The sequence below is a fragment of the Gopherus flavomarginatus genome, chromosome 4 (genome assembly GCF_025201925.1).
Source record: "Gopherus flavomarginatus isolate rGopFla2 chromosome 4, rGopFla2.mat.asm, whole genome shotgun sequence".
NCBI lineage: Eukaryota > Metazoa > Chordata > Testudines > Testudinidae > Gopherus > Gopherus flavomarginatus.
This window is the reverse complement of record NC_066620.1, coordinates 101183104-101198897: the sequence shown is the minus strand read 5'-3', so window position 1 is coordinate 101198897 and position 15794 is coordinate 101183104. Positions and strand designations below refer to the sequence as shown.

At 40.3% G+C, this 15794-nt stretch overlaps 1 protein-coding gene across 1 annotated transcript in view; it reads left to right on the top strand.

The window, feature by feature from the left end:
- The window catches only part of ESR1 (estrogen receptor 1), a 311043-nt gene extending 296243 nt beyond the window's left edge, over positions 1 to 14800 (top strand). Inside the window, exons 8-9 of the mRNA XM_050951601.1 lie at positions 9595 to 9778; positions 11084 to 14800. Of these exons, the coding sequence (XP_050807558.1) occupies positions 9595 to 9778; positions 11084 to 11315 (416 nt within the window). The 3' untranslated portion in view covers positions 11316 to 14800. The remainder of the gene's footprint in view (positions 1 to 9594; positions 9779 to 11083) is intronic.
- Positions 14801 to 15794: the final 994 nt, after the last annotated feature.

Sequence of the window (15794 nt, the reverse complement as noted above, 5' to 3'; positions counted from 1 at the left end):
CTGAAATCCAGGTAGACTAGATCTACTGCATTTCTTTTGTCCTTAAAATTGGTTTTCTTCTCAAAGAAAGAGATCAGGGTGGTCTGGCATGATCTACTTTTTTTTTAAATCATGTTGTATTTTATCCAAGTTACCTTTTACCTCTATATTCTTAACTACTTTCTCTCTCTTTCTCTCTCTCAACATTTTATTCTAAAACCTTCCATACAATTGAGGTCAGCTAACAGGCCTGTAGTTTTGCAGATCACTTTTTTTCCTTTCTTAAATATAGGTACTATATTTGCAATTCTCCAGTCATAGGGTATGACCCCAAGTTTATGGAGTCATTAAGAATCCTTACTATTAGACTAGCAATTTCATGTGCCAGTTCTTGTAATATTTTTGGATGGAGATGATCCAGGCCTCCCAATGTGGTCCCATGAACTGTTTGAGTTTGGCTTCCAACTCAGATGTGTCAAGTATCAGAGGGGTAGCCGTGTTAGTCTGGATCTGTAAAAGCAGCAAAGAATCCTGTGGCACCTTATAGACTAACAGACGTTTTGGAGCATGAGCTTTCGTGGGTGAATACCCACTTCCTCAGATGCATATAATGGAAATTTCCAGGGGCAGGTATATATATGCTAGCAGCAGCTAGAGATAACGAGGTCAGTTCAATCAGGGAGGATGAGGCCTGTTCTAGCAGTTGAGGTGTGAAAACCAAGAGAGGAGAAAACTGGTTCTGTAATTGGCAAGCCATTCACAGTCTTTGTTCAATCCTGAGCTGATGGTGTCAAATTTGCAGATGAACTGAAGCTCAGCAGTTTTCTCTTTGAAGTCTGGTCCTGACGTTTTTTTGCTGCAGGATGGCCACCTTAAGGTCTGCTGTAGTGTGGCCAGGGAGGTTGAAGTGCTCTCCTACAGGTTTTTGTATATTGCCATTCCTAATGTCTGATTTGTGTCCATTTATCCTTTTCCGTAGAGACTGTTCAGTTTGTCCGATGTACATAGCAGAGGGGCATTGCTGGCATATGATGGCGTATATTACATTGGTGGATGTGCAGGTGAATGAACCAGTGATGGTGTGGCTGATCTGGTTAGGTCCTATGATTGTGTCACTGGTGTAGATATGTGGGCAGAGTTGGCATCGAGGTTTGTTGCATGGATTGGTTCCTGAGCTAGAGTTATTATGGTGCGGTGTGCAGTTACTGGTGAGAATATGTTTCAGGTTGGCAGGTTGTCTTTGGGCAAGGACTGGCCTGCCACCCAAGGCCTGTGAAAGTGTGGGATCATTGTCCAGGATGTACATCGGACAAACTGGACAGTCTCTATGGAAAAGGATAAATGGACACAAATCAGACATTAGGAATGGCAATATACAAAAAACCTGTAGGAGAGCACTTCAACCTCCCTGGCCACACTACAGCAGACCTTAAGGTGGCCATCCTGCAGCAAAAAAACGTCAGGACCAGACTTCAAAGAGAAACTGCTGAGCTTCAGTTCATCTGCAAATTTGACACCATCAGCTCAGGATTGAACAAAGACTGTGAATGGCTTGCCAATTACAGAACCAGTTTCTCCTCTCTTGGTTTTCACACCTCAACTGCTAGAACAGGGCCTCATCCTCCCTGATTGAACTGACCTCGTTATCTCTAGCTTGCTTGCTAGCATATATATACCTGCCCCTGGAAATTTCCATACATGCATCTGAGGAAGTGAGTATTCACCCACAAAAGCTCATGCTCCAAAACATCTGTTAGTCTATAAGGTGCCACAGGATTCTTTGCTGCTAACTCAGATGTGGTGATTTCTGCTTCCGTATCCTTGTTCCTATTAGCCTTGTGCCACAGCCCCCATAGCTGCTCATTACCCATTTTAAAAACTGAGGCAAAGCGTTTGTTGGGCCATACCTAGATTATCTTTAACCTCAATTCCATCGTCAGTATTTTGCAGTGCCACAGCTTCTTTCCTTGTTTCCTTTTTATTTATATGGCTAAAGAACCTTTTACAATTGTTTTTTATTTCCTTTGCAAGGTCTATCTCAGCTTGACTTTTGGCAATTCTCACTTTTTTCTGATGCTTTCTGACCTGCAAGAGACAGTTTTCTTTGCTAATCCGTCCCTTCTTTCATTACTTGAAGGTGTTTTGCTTTATCTTAATAACCTGTTTGAGATGCTTGTTCATCCAGTTTGGTCTGCAACCTTTCCCTACGATTTTTTCTGCTTAGTTTGGGATGCAGGGTTGCAGAATGTTTTGTCTGTTTAAAATTAGAGAAAATAGACAAATATTTATTTTAAATGCAAGCTGAAGCATACAGCAATATTCTAAAGTCATAATGTTAATTTCTGTTAATTTCTACTCCCAAAAGTGATTATATAAAATTGATACCACCTTAACTAACAATGTCATTTTTAGTCAGAATCTAAAGTAGCTTTTGAATAATGTAGAGTTCTTGTAACTGTGGGGTCAAAACAGCCATGGGGGAGCAAACTGGATTCTGTTGTAAAGTGCATAATTATCACAATGGAAAATTAATTTCCAGTGGTACCGGACCACACTCTTATTCTGCTTAACCTTAGAGTCTCCTACCATTCTCCAGGTTATGCCCAAGGTGAACACAGGTTAGAATCCCAGCCTTCTGACTGACTCCCAGGCTGCTAGGACAATGGCAGTACTTCTCAACAAGTGCTGGGTGGAGAACTGAAACTCTGTTTCACAGATGTTTCTGAAAATTTGGTTTGGTTCCAATTTTGGGACAAAAAACAAAAATTTCAAAATTCTCAGTGAGACAGAAATCTGAAAACTGTTTCATTTGCAAAAAAAAATCAAATATTCATTTTGATAATTTCAAAATGAAATAGTTTACAAACTCTGCAAAAAAAAAACCCAATGATTTGAATTGGATTGGGGAAAAGGAGCTGCTTTGTGTGGCATGCTTACCTGAGCAGCTGTAATGGGTCCTCTACGCCTTTGATGACTGTTTAGAAGGTCTCTTAGGGTGGTTGTGAGACACCAGCCGATGGTAATGTGACATCTTGGTTGCCCCTACCATAAATAGTTTGGAAGGGAGTTCTGAGGCAATTTCTACATGAGAAATCAGCTCTACAGTGCCTCATGTGTATCCCCACAAATCTCAGCCCAGTGTGGTTTTTAATGCATTTACCAATAACTATAGCCACACCATTTGTCAGTAATTATCACAAAGTGCATCTGAAGTAACATAGTTATTCAGCATACTTTAAACTGATATGGCAAACCTAATGATCAATGTGATAAATGGAAGATAAAATAACAAAAAAAGTCTCTTCATAAAAGCAAAACATTTTAATACTTCCTGAAAATAAAAAAGATCTGTTGTAAGTGACTATCATGGCAATTATGATCATTTTTAGCCAATACATTGAAACTGGATTATCCTCTTTGCATATTATTGATTTACAAGGAATATCTGATTTAACCCTAGAAAATGATTACTACATCATTCAAGTTTTACATTCCATTTATGTTTCTTGTCTGTTTTGTTTGACCCACACTTTGAAGTGTCCTTGTTCTGTGATTGGAGTTTAGCAAGTTGAGTGTTCCAGGTTCAATGCCATTTAGACTGGCAATAGCAGGACTTGCTTAGACAGTGCCCTTGCCAGACCTTGCCCACTGTGCTTTGTGGTATCTATCTGGCTTTTGTTATAGAGGGTTTTGTTTTCTTCTTATAATGGGGAAATTGTACAAAGTTAAGAAGTGAGTGCACTTGGATCTATATAGTCTGTGGTTGCTGTATTCTTACCTCTTGGGTGTCTGAGCAAAATAACTGTAATAAATCTCCCATCCAGCATGCACTATTGAAAAATGAATGGAAAGACTTTATGTTCTGCTTATTGAAATTTTTTATTTTGTATGTGGTGGTATGCTATTAAAGAAATATTTTATTGTAATGATTTTGGGACAGCATGGCTGCATTACACACTCAGCACTGAAGAGAACAACTCTGCAGCCTTCAGAGGGAGAGAGAGAGACACAGGGCTAGCAGCATATGCTGTGTGTCCTTTGAAAATATATGTAGCAAAACTTCATACACTCCCCCTACCTCCTAGTTGGGCTGTGAGATATCAGAACTTTAATCAGGTCCAGGAGTGAATATTGCCCAGAATTCACCTCAGGTCAATGTCTCTTTTTTGTGGATGGTTTAGGTCCTCTTGTGTGTACACGTTATGGTTCATTTGTTAATTACACAATCACATACTGGTTTTTCCACAGGCCCCTACCTTATTCAATGCATAGGATGGCCAGTGCTGTGGGAATGAATTAGGGTTGTATAGAGAAAGACCGTGGTGTCTGTAGGACTCCTGTGGCTTGTTTCTTGCAGGAATGTGCGTAGAGAAAAAGGTATTGGGCCCCAAAAAGAGAAAGGAGAACATCGTGGTTAAGCTCTTGAATGCCACCCTGAAGAATTGGATTATATACCTGCCTCTGCCACAGAGTTCTTGTGTGATGCTAGGAAAGTCTCTTAAACCAAACTTTTCCCAGGTCGTCACAAACTGTTAATTTTATGGGTGCCTAACCTGAGGCTCTGGGCGTGATTTGCAAAAGTGCTGAGCTCTTGCAACTGCAGATGAATTGAGTGAGAGCTGCAGCTACTGAAAACCCCTTGCAGTATGGTCTGAGGAATGAACATGGCTTAGGAGAAAGGAGGCCCTGTGTTTGAAACCTAGGCAAGTCACTTAGCATTTCCATTTCCCCATCTATAAAATGGGGTCATAATATTTCACCCATCTACCTCACAGGGGTGTTGCGATGATGAATTAATATATAACTGTACACTGCTGAAAACATATAAAGTGCTAAAAATGCTAAGTACTCGGTGAAAAATCAGATTTTTAGTGTCTCAAACTGGCTGCCCAGTGATTGAGCCACCCACAAAAAATGCTTGCAAATTTTGCCCTTAATCTCCCTCTGCCTCAATTCTCCATCTGTAAAAACTCCCCCTCTCTCCAGGGATGTCATAAAGATAAATTAATGAATATTTGTGCTGCACTACTATGGTAAGTGTAATGGAAAAAGAAATGAGTAATTCTGTACTCAGTGTGGATAGTGTGTGGTAAATCATGCCTGTGGCCACACACTGAATGAGGAGGATAAAAAGAGATATTTTACACTACCTCATTCCATGTGTGCAGAAGGAGATGGGATTCCTGTGGAAAATATACAGAAAACATGCAGATATTATATTTGGAAAAATAACCTATAGAAAATACACATGAATCTCATATAGCAAAAGCAGATGAAAAATGCACACAAAAATCTTGGAAAAACTTATTGAGAACCATGTTACGCAAATTACATATACATGGAACAAACACAATTGATCTCAAGAGGAACTAAATGTGTTTTCAGCCAATTTGAATTAGCCATATTTAGCCATAAATATTTAAAATCAATCTCAAATCTAATCTGTTAAATTGCATTTCTAAGGTGTTGTGTAGATTTACTGCACCAGATAAATGGTTTTTATTAAGTCTAGAACACTTTCCTTTCCCTGAAATTTTTAGTGCATGGTCATATTAGAGAATATTGAGATTAATTGTAGACATATAGGGCAGGAAGGGACCTCAAGAAGTCATCAAGTTCATCTCCCTACGCGATAGCAGGACTAAGTAAATCTAGACCATCCCTGACAGATGTTTGTCCAACGTGTTCTTAAAAACCTCCAATGATGAGGATTCCTTGATGTTATCATCATCTGCTATCTAATTCCACAATTCCTCCACCACTAATCAGATCTCTGTCCCTTTTCACTGTTTCGTGTAACTTCTTTCTTTCCCTGTGGCCTTAATCAGAAAAAAATAAAAGTGGCTTTTTTTCTTAAAGCCTCTCTCCTTCTGTATGAAGAAGTGAGAGTTTGTATTTGCACTGCAAGATACACTATATTGATTCCATTTGTGAATTTCTCCCAAGATACCATGGTGGCAGCTTGTCTCTTATAACTAGGACAGTGCTGTGGTTTCAATAACAAAACAGAATCTGTCCCTCCAGGGCTGCAGAAAATGAAATAAACCCTTCAGCTGCAAAACAAAGCTGTATTTTGAAAAGCACATTCAGTTCAGCTGTGCAGTGCTTCAAGGGCTCTTCCTTACCATTGGGGTCAAGGAGAACAAGCACCAGAAACACAAAGGCAGCAACATAATGCCGGAGTTCTTGCTGTTGGATTGGGTCTGATAAAAGGATCAATGGTATATGGCAAAGTGATCACCCTTTCTCTCTGGAAACCAATGTGGTGTTATTTCTGTCAAGGCAGAAAATTAATTTAATTGGTTTGCCCATGGAGACTGATAAAACTGAGTTAGTTGTATGAATACTTCAGGGAGAGTACTATACAGCCTTAAAACTACATGTGGATGGCTTCATGGGACAGCATAACCACTTGTTGTTCTTTTCCATTGATATTGTGGTTTTTAAACATCCTTTCCCACTGAGTCATTCTTGTATGTCAGTGGTTTCCAACCTTTTTTCCTTTGCAGACCCCTACAAAGTTTCAAATGGAGGTGCTGACCCCTTTGGAAATCCTAGACAGTCTGCAGTCCCCCCAGGGGTCTGTGGACCATAGGTTGAAAACCACTGATCTAGGTCATCTTGTCTTGTGACAGGTGAAACATGCAGGGTGGGATGTTGCATCGCCAGTAGTGGTCTTTAGATTCCAAGACTGAACAGACACTTTACACTCCACTTGTGTGGCTCTAGAAAGGGTGAAATGGGCTTTCTCCTCAACAATAGCATCCAAAAAGTCTGTCATTACCATTTGCCAACAGCATATATGGTAACATACTGTTTAGCCCCCTCCACAAATTCATTTGAAGCACAGCTTTGCCTTATTGGCACAGAATGTGGGCCTTACCCTTGCAGGGCTGTGGTTTTCCCTGTGTCTCTCCTTCCATGATGTTCAGGATATTGGATTGTTATACAGAGTTCGAAGAAAACAGTTTTGAAGGTACTTACTTAATCTTAGATTTTCTGCTTCAGGGCTTCGAGACAGCTTTAAGGCAGCCAGGACTTGCCTTGGTGAGCGAACTTTTCTGAAGGCAGCAGCCCTTCTTTCTGGTGATGAACAGCTGATATTCCTGTTTCTGAAATGCCTGCTCAGTGAGGAAAGGCAGCAGCAATCACCTGGGGCAGTGAGATAACTGATAACTGTCTTTCATTCAACATTTAATTAGTAGGGGTTGCCAATTGCCAAAGTCTTTTGGCATTTTGGGGGTGTTTGTTTTGATATTTTTAAACAAAGGTCTTCTATGGCTCCTCTGCTAAAGAAATGTGAGATCTGGGAGCTCCTGGCAGGACTCCTTCCTTTTGAGAGAGTTTTAGAACTCTGAAACTAGGAGGAATTCCTAAAGTATTCATAACACATGGCAGCATCCCCTGGCCAAGATGAGCTGTGCTGGTGCTATTATGGGACTATGAAAACATTTCCCACTAATGGATTAAGCCCAGTGAGTCAGAATTAAGAAATTAGTCCCTCTAGAATATTGCTAAACCATAAAACCTATTAGTAACATGGATGTGTGGAGGGTTGAAAATCATTTGGCTGAGAAAGGTCTAAGGGCCTTGTTCTCTTCAATGGAGTTGCTCCAGTCTGAAAAATGATATAGGACAAGCAGTCACTGCTTCATATTTGTAAAACAACTTCATAGCAATAGTCCAGTGCAGGCAAACAAATAAAAGGAAGAGCTGCAACTGCTGCCGTCCAGAGACCACACTGTAATAGCTGTTTTGTTCTCTATCAGTAGGCTAGCTTCTGATCTCACTTACTCTGATGTAAATGCAGGGCCAGTGCAACCATTTAGGTGACCTAGGCGGTCGCCTAAGGTGCTAGGATTTGGGGGCAGCATTTTCTTCGGTGGCGACTGCGGCAGCCAGATCTTCGGCTGCTCCGGTCACCGCCGGCATTTAGGCGGAGGGAGCTGAGGTGGAGGGCTGCGGGGAGGGCCGCCTGCAGCAAGTAAGGGGGGGAAGGGTGGCACACAGGGGAACTCCCCGCCCCAGCTCACCCCCGCTCTGCCTCCTCCCCAAGCACGCCATGGCTGCTTCACTTCTCCTGCCTCCCAGGCTTGCGGGGCCTAAGCTGATTGGTGCTGCAAGCCTGGGAGGCGGGAGAAGTGAAGCAGCGATGGCATGCTCGGGGAGGAGGTGGGGCAGGGGTGGGGAGGGTGCCTCAGGGCGGAGGGTAGGGGGTGGGGAGCTGCCGCGGGGTTAGGTGCCTCAGGGTGGAGCTGCCACGGGTGGGGGCGCCTCAGGGCGGGGGGTCGGGGACGGGGAAGGGTGCAAGGTGGAATTTTCGCCTATGGCGTGAAACATCCTTGCACCGGCCCTGTGTAAATGCCAATGAAATCAACAGAATTACACTTATGATCATTATTATTATGATGATTATTTCTAATGGTGTCCATAGGAGCACTAGATGCCTCTCAGTACGGATAGAAAACATGGTTTCTGTACCAAACAGCTATCAAATGTGAGGGACTAGGAGATGACAAGACAGTAGAGGTGGGGACGGGAGTAACTTCAAACAGATTACACAATTACTCAGTGAGGTGTAATACACAGCATGATGGAGCAAGGAAAGTGGGAAATTTATTATAACTATAGTAAATTGATCTCTTACTTAGGCTTAAATCTGGAGTAACTGAACTCGTAATCTGGCCCATTATCTCCAGTTCCACTTGACTGTTTCTCCAGATGCTGTCATCACTACTACACTGGTTGCTGGTTTACTTTCAGATTGCACCAGTGCTATCAGTCTGCATTGAAAGAAATAGTAAACTGCAAGCGCTAGATTTTATTGTGGATTGTTTATGAAGGTGCGTGGCTTGGAATATATAAAGAATCGAGTTTAGTCTTTCACAAACCCCACCCATCTTCTTTGAACAATACAATAACTGACCTAATAGCATCACCTGCCTTGGGAAAAAAAAAAGATTCTTTGAAATAGCCAGAGACTCTAAAACATGGAGCAGGTGGGATTAAGGCTTCAGGGCAATTTTCCCTTTCAGTCACTTTGATTATCCCACATTATGTATATCTATGAGAAACACTTTTCCTCATGCAGAAACATTTTTCTACCTTGTTTTATTCTAGGTACAGCATAAAGGACTCCAACCAAAGTGCCAATCAGTTTGCTTTCACCATATCATCTTTTTGTGTGTGTGTGCGGGGGCAGGGGCGGGGGGGTGGGTTGGGCTGGTTTGTGCATGAAAGCCACCACCGTTTAATAATAATCTCTGGGAGCTGAAGCAGCAGGAGTAGAGGAGGCTTAACAAGAAAACTGATTATTTATTATTTCTTACTCATATTTGCAGTTTGGGTTGTATAATATTTTCTGAGTATACCCATTGTTTTGTTTTTCATCTAGACCAATCTAGACCATCTAGACCATTGTCATTTTAGAGATACCTCCATTCTTTCCTTAGCCATGTTCTTTTTAGGTTGTCTCTAACCTCTTACTGCCAGAAGAGAACTAAGTTCACAGTGCGGTTGGCTCTCACGCCTCTTCTGACCTCTTAAGATACCTGTCTTTGAGACTGTAGCTGTGAAAATCTAATCTCTCTTTGTGTTGTCCCTCCCTCCCCCCAGGTGTATATACATTTCTTTCCAGCACCTTGAAATCTTTGGAAGAGAAGGAGCATATTCATCGTGTTCTGGACAAAATCACAGATACGTTGATTCATTTAATGGCCAAGTCAGGTCTCTCTCCAGATCAGCAACACAGACGACTGGCTCAGCTCCTCCTCATACTCTCCCACATCAGGCACATGAGGTGAGAGAGTGCACATGCAGCCTTCTTGCATTGTACAAGGCAACGGCACAAAATTCAGCATGCAGGGAAGGTTTTGCTCTGTTGATACAGCCAGACTCTGATAAACTCATGTTGAATAGTAATTTACTCCACAAGTGGTCTTTTCCTTCAGACACTACTTGTGGGGCAACATGCTAGTCAGTGTGAATGAGGGCATCATAGTGTGGCCCATAATTCCGAAATGCAAACAGCCCTTCTGCTTAATATCATGTGGGAGGGAAAACTGTCCCTAACGCTATTTGTTTCTTTTGCTCTTTATGGTTCCTCTGCTTCTGGTGTCACTGTACTGCAAATGAGTCTGATAGTGGAGGCAGGACCTGATTGTTGTTGGGTTATACACAATGTCTTACTCTGTTTATAACATACCAAGTAAATTGAAACAGTATATAACACCCCAGTTCTGCAACCCCTACTCACATTGAAGTATGGGATTCAGACTCTGTCTCCATGATTTTTAATAATAATTAACAGTTAGAGGTGATATGTTTGAAGAATTTAATTTGCTCTTAATCTAAGCAAAAGGTCTATGAGATAAGAATGGCTCTACTAGGTCAGACCAAAGGTCTGTATCCTGTCTTCTGACAGTGGCCAGTGGCAGTTGCCCAGAGGGAATGAACAGAACAGGTAATCATCAAGTGATCCATTCCCTGTTGCTTATTCCCAGCTTCTGGCAAACAGAGGAGAGGGACACAACCCTGATCAATTCAATTATTCAGTTCTTGAAGTGAAATTTGGCTCCTATACCTTATAGCTGGGGTGTTAGAAATCTGACAGTTCTAAACAGGTACTGTTTATTTTTAAGGTGTCAAAGCACACTGATTGGTTGTTGAATGGAGTTATGGTTCCTTGACCCCACTGCATAAGTAGCATTTAAAATAGTGGCAAGCGTCACTGAAGTTACAAATGTGGGTGGTGAAAGGATTAATAACACTCCCTAATTTTTTTTCCTCCCAGAACTGATCTAAATGTTCAGGCAAAAGCCAGAGTGGTGGTTTGTTTTTGTTTTTGTTTGTTCTTTTTACTTTTGTAAACTTTAAGTTATTTTTCTTGTTATGGTAAGTCTGACAATCATTGATTTGGTAGTTATGGGCGCTGAATAGACGATTAGCATTAAAAGCCAACACTTTGTGGGGGAAACTGTGATATCTTAGGTATTATTGTGTGGTAACTGTTGCCAGATGGTGACTTTTTAATGGCAATCACTATAAATATTATGGAGTGTTATTATGGAATGTCCTCTGACTTTGTTTTCATTGCAATCCACAGCAATAAAGGGATGGAGCACCTATACAACATGAAGTGCAAAAATGTAGTCCCTCTTTATGATTTATTGCTGGAAATGCTAGATGCTCACCGATTGCATGCCCCAGCCACCAAAAATGCTCCCCAGACGGAAGAAGAGAATCGGAGCCAGTTGACAACTGCATCAACTTCATCACATTCCTTGCAGTCCTTTTATGTAAACAGGGAAGATGAGAATTTGCAAAATACAGTATGAGGGTTCACATGTTAAAAAAGCCTATAAGGTTCTGAGAATCCCAACAGCATACTATCTAGTTCATACATCACTTTAGCTACATTGCCACATGTGTAAACACTCCAATAGGCACCAGTGATTTCCAGTCTGACTGTTCATTGATCACTTGCTAAAATCCTTAATGGAAGAGGTTTTGTTATTACAGATGGCCTGCAAGGATGGGAGGCCAACTTAATTTGAACTGGCTCTTATTTACCCCATGCATTAATTAGGGTGGGGATTCCTGTAGCCTTGGTCAGGCCAAGATTTTGGGCTTTGTTGACCGTTTGCTGGGAATCATTTGAGCCTGGGCCTGAGCTGAGTTTGAGTAATTGATGTTTCCACTGTAAGGTTGAGTGGCTCCAGGATGAGCCACAAGGAAGCCCCACTAAAGACTAGTTACACAGCTCAGATCTTGGTAGATTCCAGCCTGTCATATTCGCACAAAGTACTCCTTTCTGAAAGTAATATTGTTTTAAAATTTCCCTTACTGGCTGACATCAGCAGATGTTTCCCCCTTCAAGAATACATAGAATTTATATCCAGTTGCGGTTATATCATCCAATGGGCATACTGGATTGAATGCACTCAATCTTCTCTGATCTCAGTCCCTGGGGTGGGTAGTACTTCGATGGGAAGCCAGCTGGGAAACGTGTGCCTTTCTGTGGATGTGGTGCCATTGCCTTTAATATTAATAAGTGTTGTCAAACTCTATTGAACTCACCCATCCATTTATTTTGAGGAAGCTTTATGGCTTGTGTTATACAGGAGGTCAGACTAGATGATCAAAATGGTCCCTTTGGGCCTTGGAATCATGAATGTATGTAATTTCCACTGATACTAATAGGAGTTTAAACCACTTACGAAGGGCATCTAATAAAGGGGAAGATAAACTTTAATCTTCCCTGTACTGGGTACCATTAAAAATTAGGTATTTACCACCCTTTCTAGTTCAGTTGATTGCAGTATCTCACATTCTAATTAAACATTGCAATAGATGATCATTTCTAATGGTCTCCACTGCAACAAAAGTAGAACTCCTTGTATGCTGATAAACAACTCGCAGTAGGGAAGAACAGACATAGAGAGGGACAGTACAAGTTTACGCTGCAAGCCAAGGCCTAATATACCCTCAGGCATGTGCATCTTGACTTCAGTGGAAGCTGGTGGGGGAGGGGGGAAGGACGGGAGGAGGTATATATCAGAACACAGACTTTAGTTCTAAATCTGCAGGTAACTACTAGCTGCATGTGTGGTATTTTTTTCAGACTCCCTAGGAAGCTGGTGAGCTCTCAACTTGTGAAGCGCTTTCATCTCATCTTAATTTAACAACCCTCTTGCTAATGCAGATCACTAGTTTCGTTTCCAGTAGCCTCATTTTTTTGTGACTATGATAAAGCACTTGTCTTTGTGCTTATGCAGAGAAAGCATTGGTCTTTCTTTGCAATTCATTACCCAAAGCCACTGGGGGCTCCTAAGTGCCTTGTCCAAAATGTACACATTTTTATTTTCATTTTGTAGCAATTTTTTTTTTGTTGAGAAAATCTTGGTGTACTGTATATTATGGACATAAATAAGCAGAGGTGAAGATCTGAATGGGCCATAGGAATCTTATACCTAAGTTTAAAAGACAAATGTCACCGAATTGTAGCCCAGAGTTGCCCATCAAATATAGTGTGTTAACAACTTCCATGTTCTTTGTAATAAACTAGACAGAGCTCCTCTAAACTTCACAGTATCTAAATTAATGGCTCCTTCCTTGGTTCTCCCAACAAATAAGCACACTGGGTCAAATTAATCCTTGGATGAATTTAAATAAATGAATTTGGGCCATGGTTGGCATCTGGAAACAGAGGGCTGGATTCTGATACTTTCGCTGTGGTGAGTAGCACCCTCAGCTGCAAATTGTCCACTGAAGTCAATGAGCCTGCATATAGAATAAAGTGCTACCCAACATAAGGAAGGGTACCAAAACATGGCCTAGACTATTAAAAATGATTTGGCAAATAGAGGTGCACACCAGCAATTTGGGATTCTTTGTTAGCCTTGGCCTTTGCAATAAGACCTCATTTAGTTCAAATATACATTGTAACAAAAGCAGTGGGAGCCCAAGAAAGAAAAATAATGATTTCCCACAATACATACTTTTAACTCGGAGGCAGTGTCTGTGATTGACATCATTAACTTGTTCAAAACTTAATTTTTTCTTAAAAAGCACCTTAAATAATGTTATATATAAAAGATGCATTGCTCACATATCAGACAATTGAATGTAGCCATTCAGTAAACCCAGTTGACAAAGTCTATAATACATAAAACAAAATATGTTTTCATATGCTTTTGAGGTACCATATTACATATGTAGTTATTTGTGCCTGAGGCTAACTGATTGTTAGCTTATATGATGATTATATTTCATATATACTTTTATATTTGCAGTAGATAAGCCAGCACTAACTGCAATACCTAGTACTGGATATGAAAAAGAAAAATAATATCCTGTAGTGACTACATATGAGAAGGAAAAATATTCAGGGAAGCTAATTATGCTTTTACCAAACAATAATAGAGCAGATGAACTTGCTTTGCATAGCAAACCTGTTGCCATTCAAATAACAGTCATTTTAAGAAGTTCAGGGCACATGTGAAAGTAGTAATGTGAACTTGCAGACTGTCTCAGGTAAAACTCCTATGAAAGACAACAGGAGTGGTTCTGAAGTAAAAATAAAACAAACAAACAAACAAAACAGGAGCAATTTCTTGGTGTTTGTGGTGACTTTCCTGATTTTTCCTTCTTGTACATTTAAGAGGTTGGTAGATTAGAAAACGTGTCACTAAGGAAGAAAGAACAAATAGCTTACATTTCTACTGATAATGCAAGGTCAGTATGTTTTGCAGTGGAAGCAGTAGGTCTCATACTGGAGTCATGATCTATTTCAATAATTGATTACCGCTATTTTAATTCTTAAAGAGTTGTGCCAAAAATGAAACCAAACATCTAAGCATTAGAACTGTTTCCACCAAAATCCTGCCTCACTGAAGTCAATCTAACTACAGACTTAAATGGGAACAAGATAAGTCCCTGTTCTTGTGTGTGTGTGTGTGTATGTGTGTGTGTGTGTGTGTGTGTATATATATATATATATATATATAATATCCTGCTTTTAAAACTAGGATGCAACCCAATTTAAAACTAGCAGGATTGTGTGGATGCAAACACTAAGATAATGACAGCAGAATTAGTGTGATCAATTACTCTACATTATGTCAGCTATTTTGAAAGCTATTTACAAATATATTACATCTTTACAAACTGAATATTTTTGTATTTATGAAGTTAAGGCCAGGTCTTAATGCATAGTATGCGTAGCTAGTACCCAAAAATATACCACAATTTCAGATTGCCTTCAGTGATTTAAATGCTGGGTACCAAAAATTCATATTTCATTAAAAACCTTTTCTTTCTACTTGCATTCTCTTCTTTTTATGTTTTAATTCAAATGTAGATATTTTTTTATGTCCTAAAGGTTGTTTTCTAAGTGATTGTTGCCTTTGTGAGGGCACTTCAAATTTTGCACTGTCTGTAAGAGATTTTTTTTTAAAAAAAGCTCATTTTTTGCATTCAAAGGTGCCTAAACTTTTAAAGAAATATATGCTGCCATATTGCAATCTCCTCTTCAATGAGTGCTCTGTATCCCTGTGCATCTCCAATAAGTAATCTGTTTTCATTAAACAATGACCATCTGAGAGTGAAAAGAAAGAAGTTGCTAGTCACAAAGACTTGCATTAAAAAGCCACTTTATGCTCCCTTATTGTGTGTGTATATATATAAAAAAGAAGCTTCTTTTGTGAACTACCTATTTTTTCATTGTAGAGCCCTTTCTTTAGTACGAGGTTCAAGTGCCATAATGTATTTGTTGGATTATTCTGCTGATGCGTATACTGTTTTTGACGTCTTCTTGTTTTGTTAAAGTTTTGCTATGTTACATGAAACACACATTAAACCTCTTTTGCACCTTGAAACGAATGTTACAAAAGACTTAAAAAAAAAAATCCAGCAGCATACTTGACCTGTCCAAGAGTTTCTCAACCTATTTGATGTCAAAATAAAGAATTAACTAAAACAAGGTCTGTTGGATAGTTTTTAAAACTGCTTTTTCTGCTTATTGCCTCTTGATGACTAGCTAGATGATGGGTAATCATTTAGATTTATAAAAAATGTCCCCAGTACATTTGTCTAAGGCTAGAAAGTGCATTTGCAAAAGACATGGGAGTTTTGCCTTCATTGCAGGAAGAGAAAAGACCTCTTGAATTCTCCTATGGTAGTACCCACTTCCAAAGACCTTGTATTGCCTGTGTGCATGTATGTCTGTACCTGTTGAGTCAGGGCTCCTGCCAGAGCATGGATGCTCAACCTGCTGACTGCAGAGTCCTAAAATGTGGCTATGGGCTGCACCATCT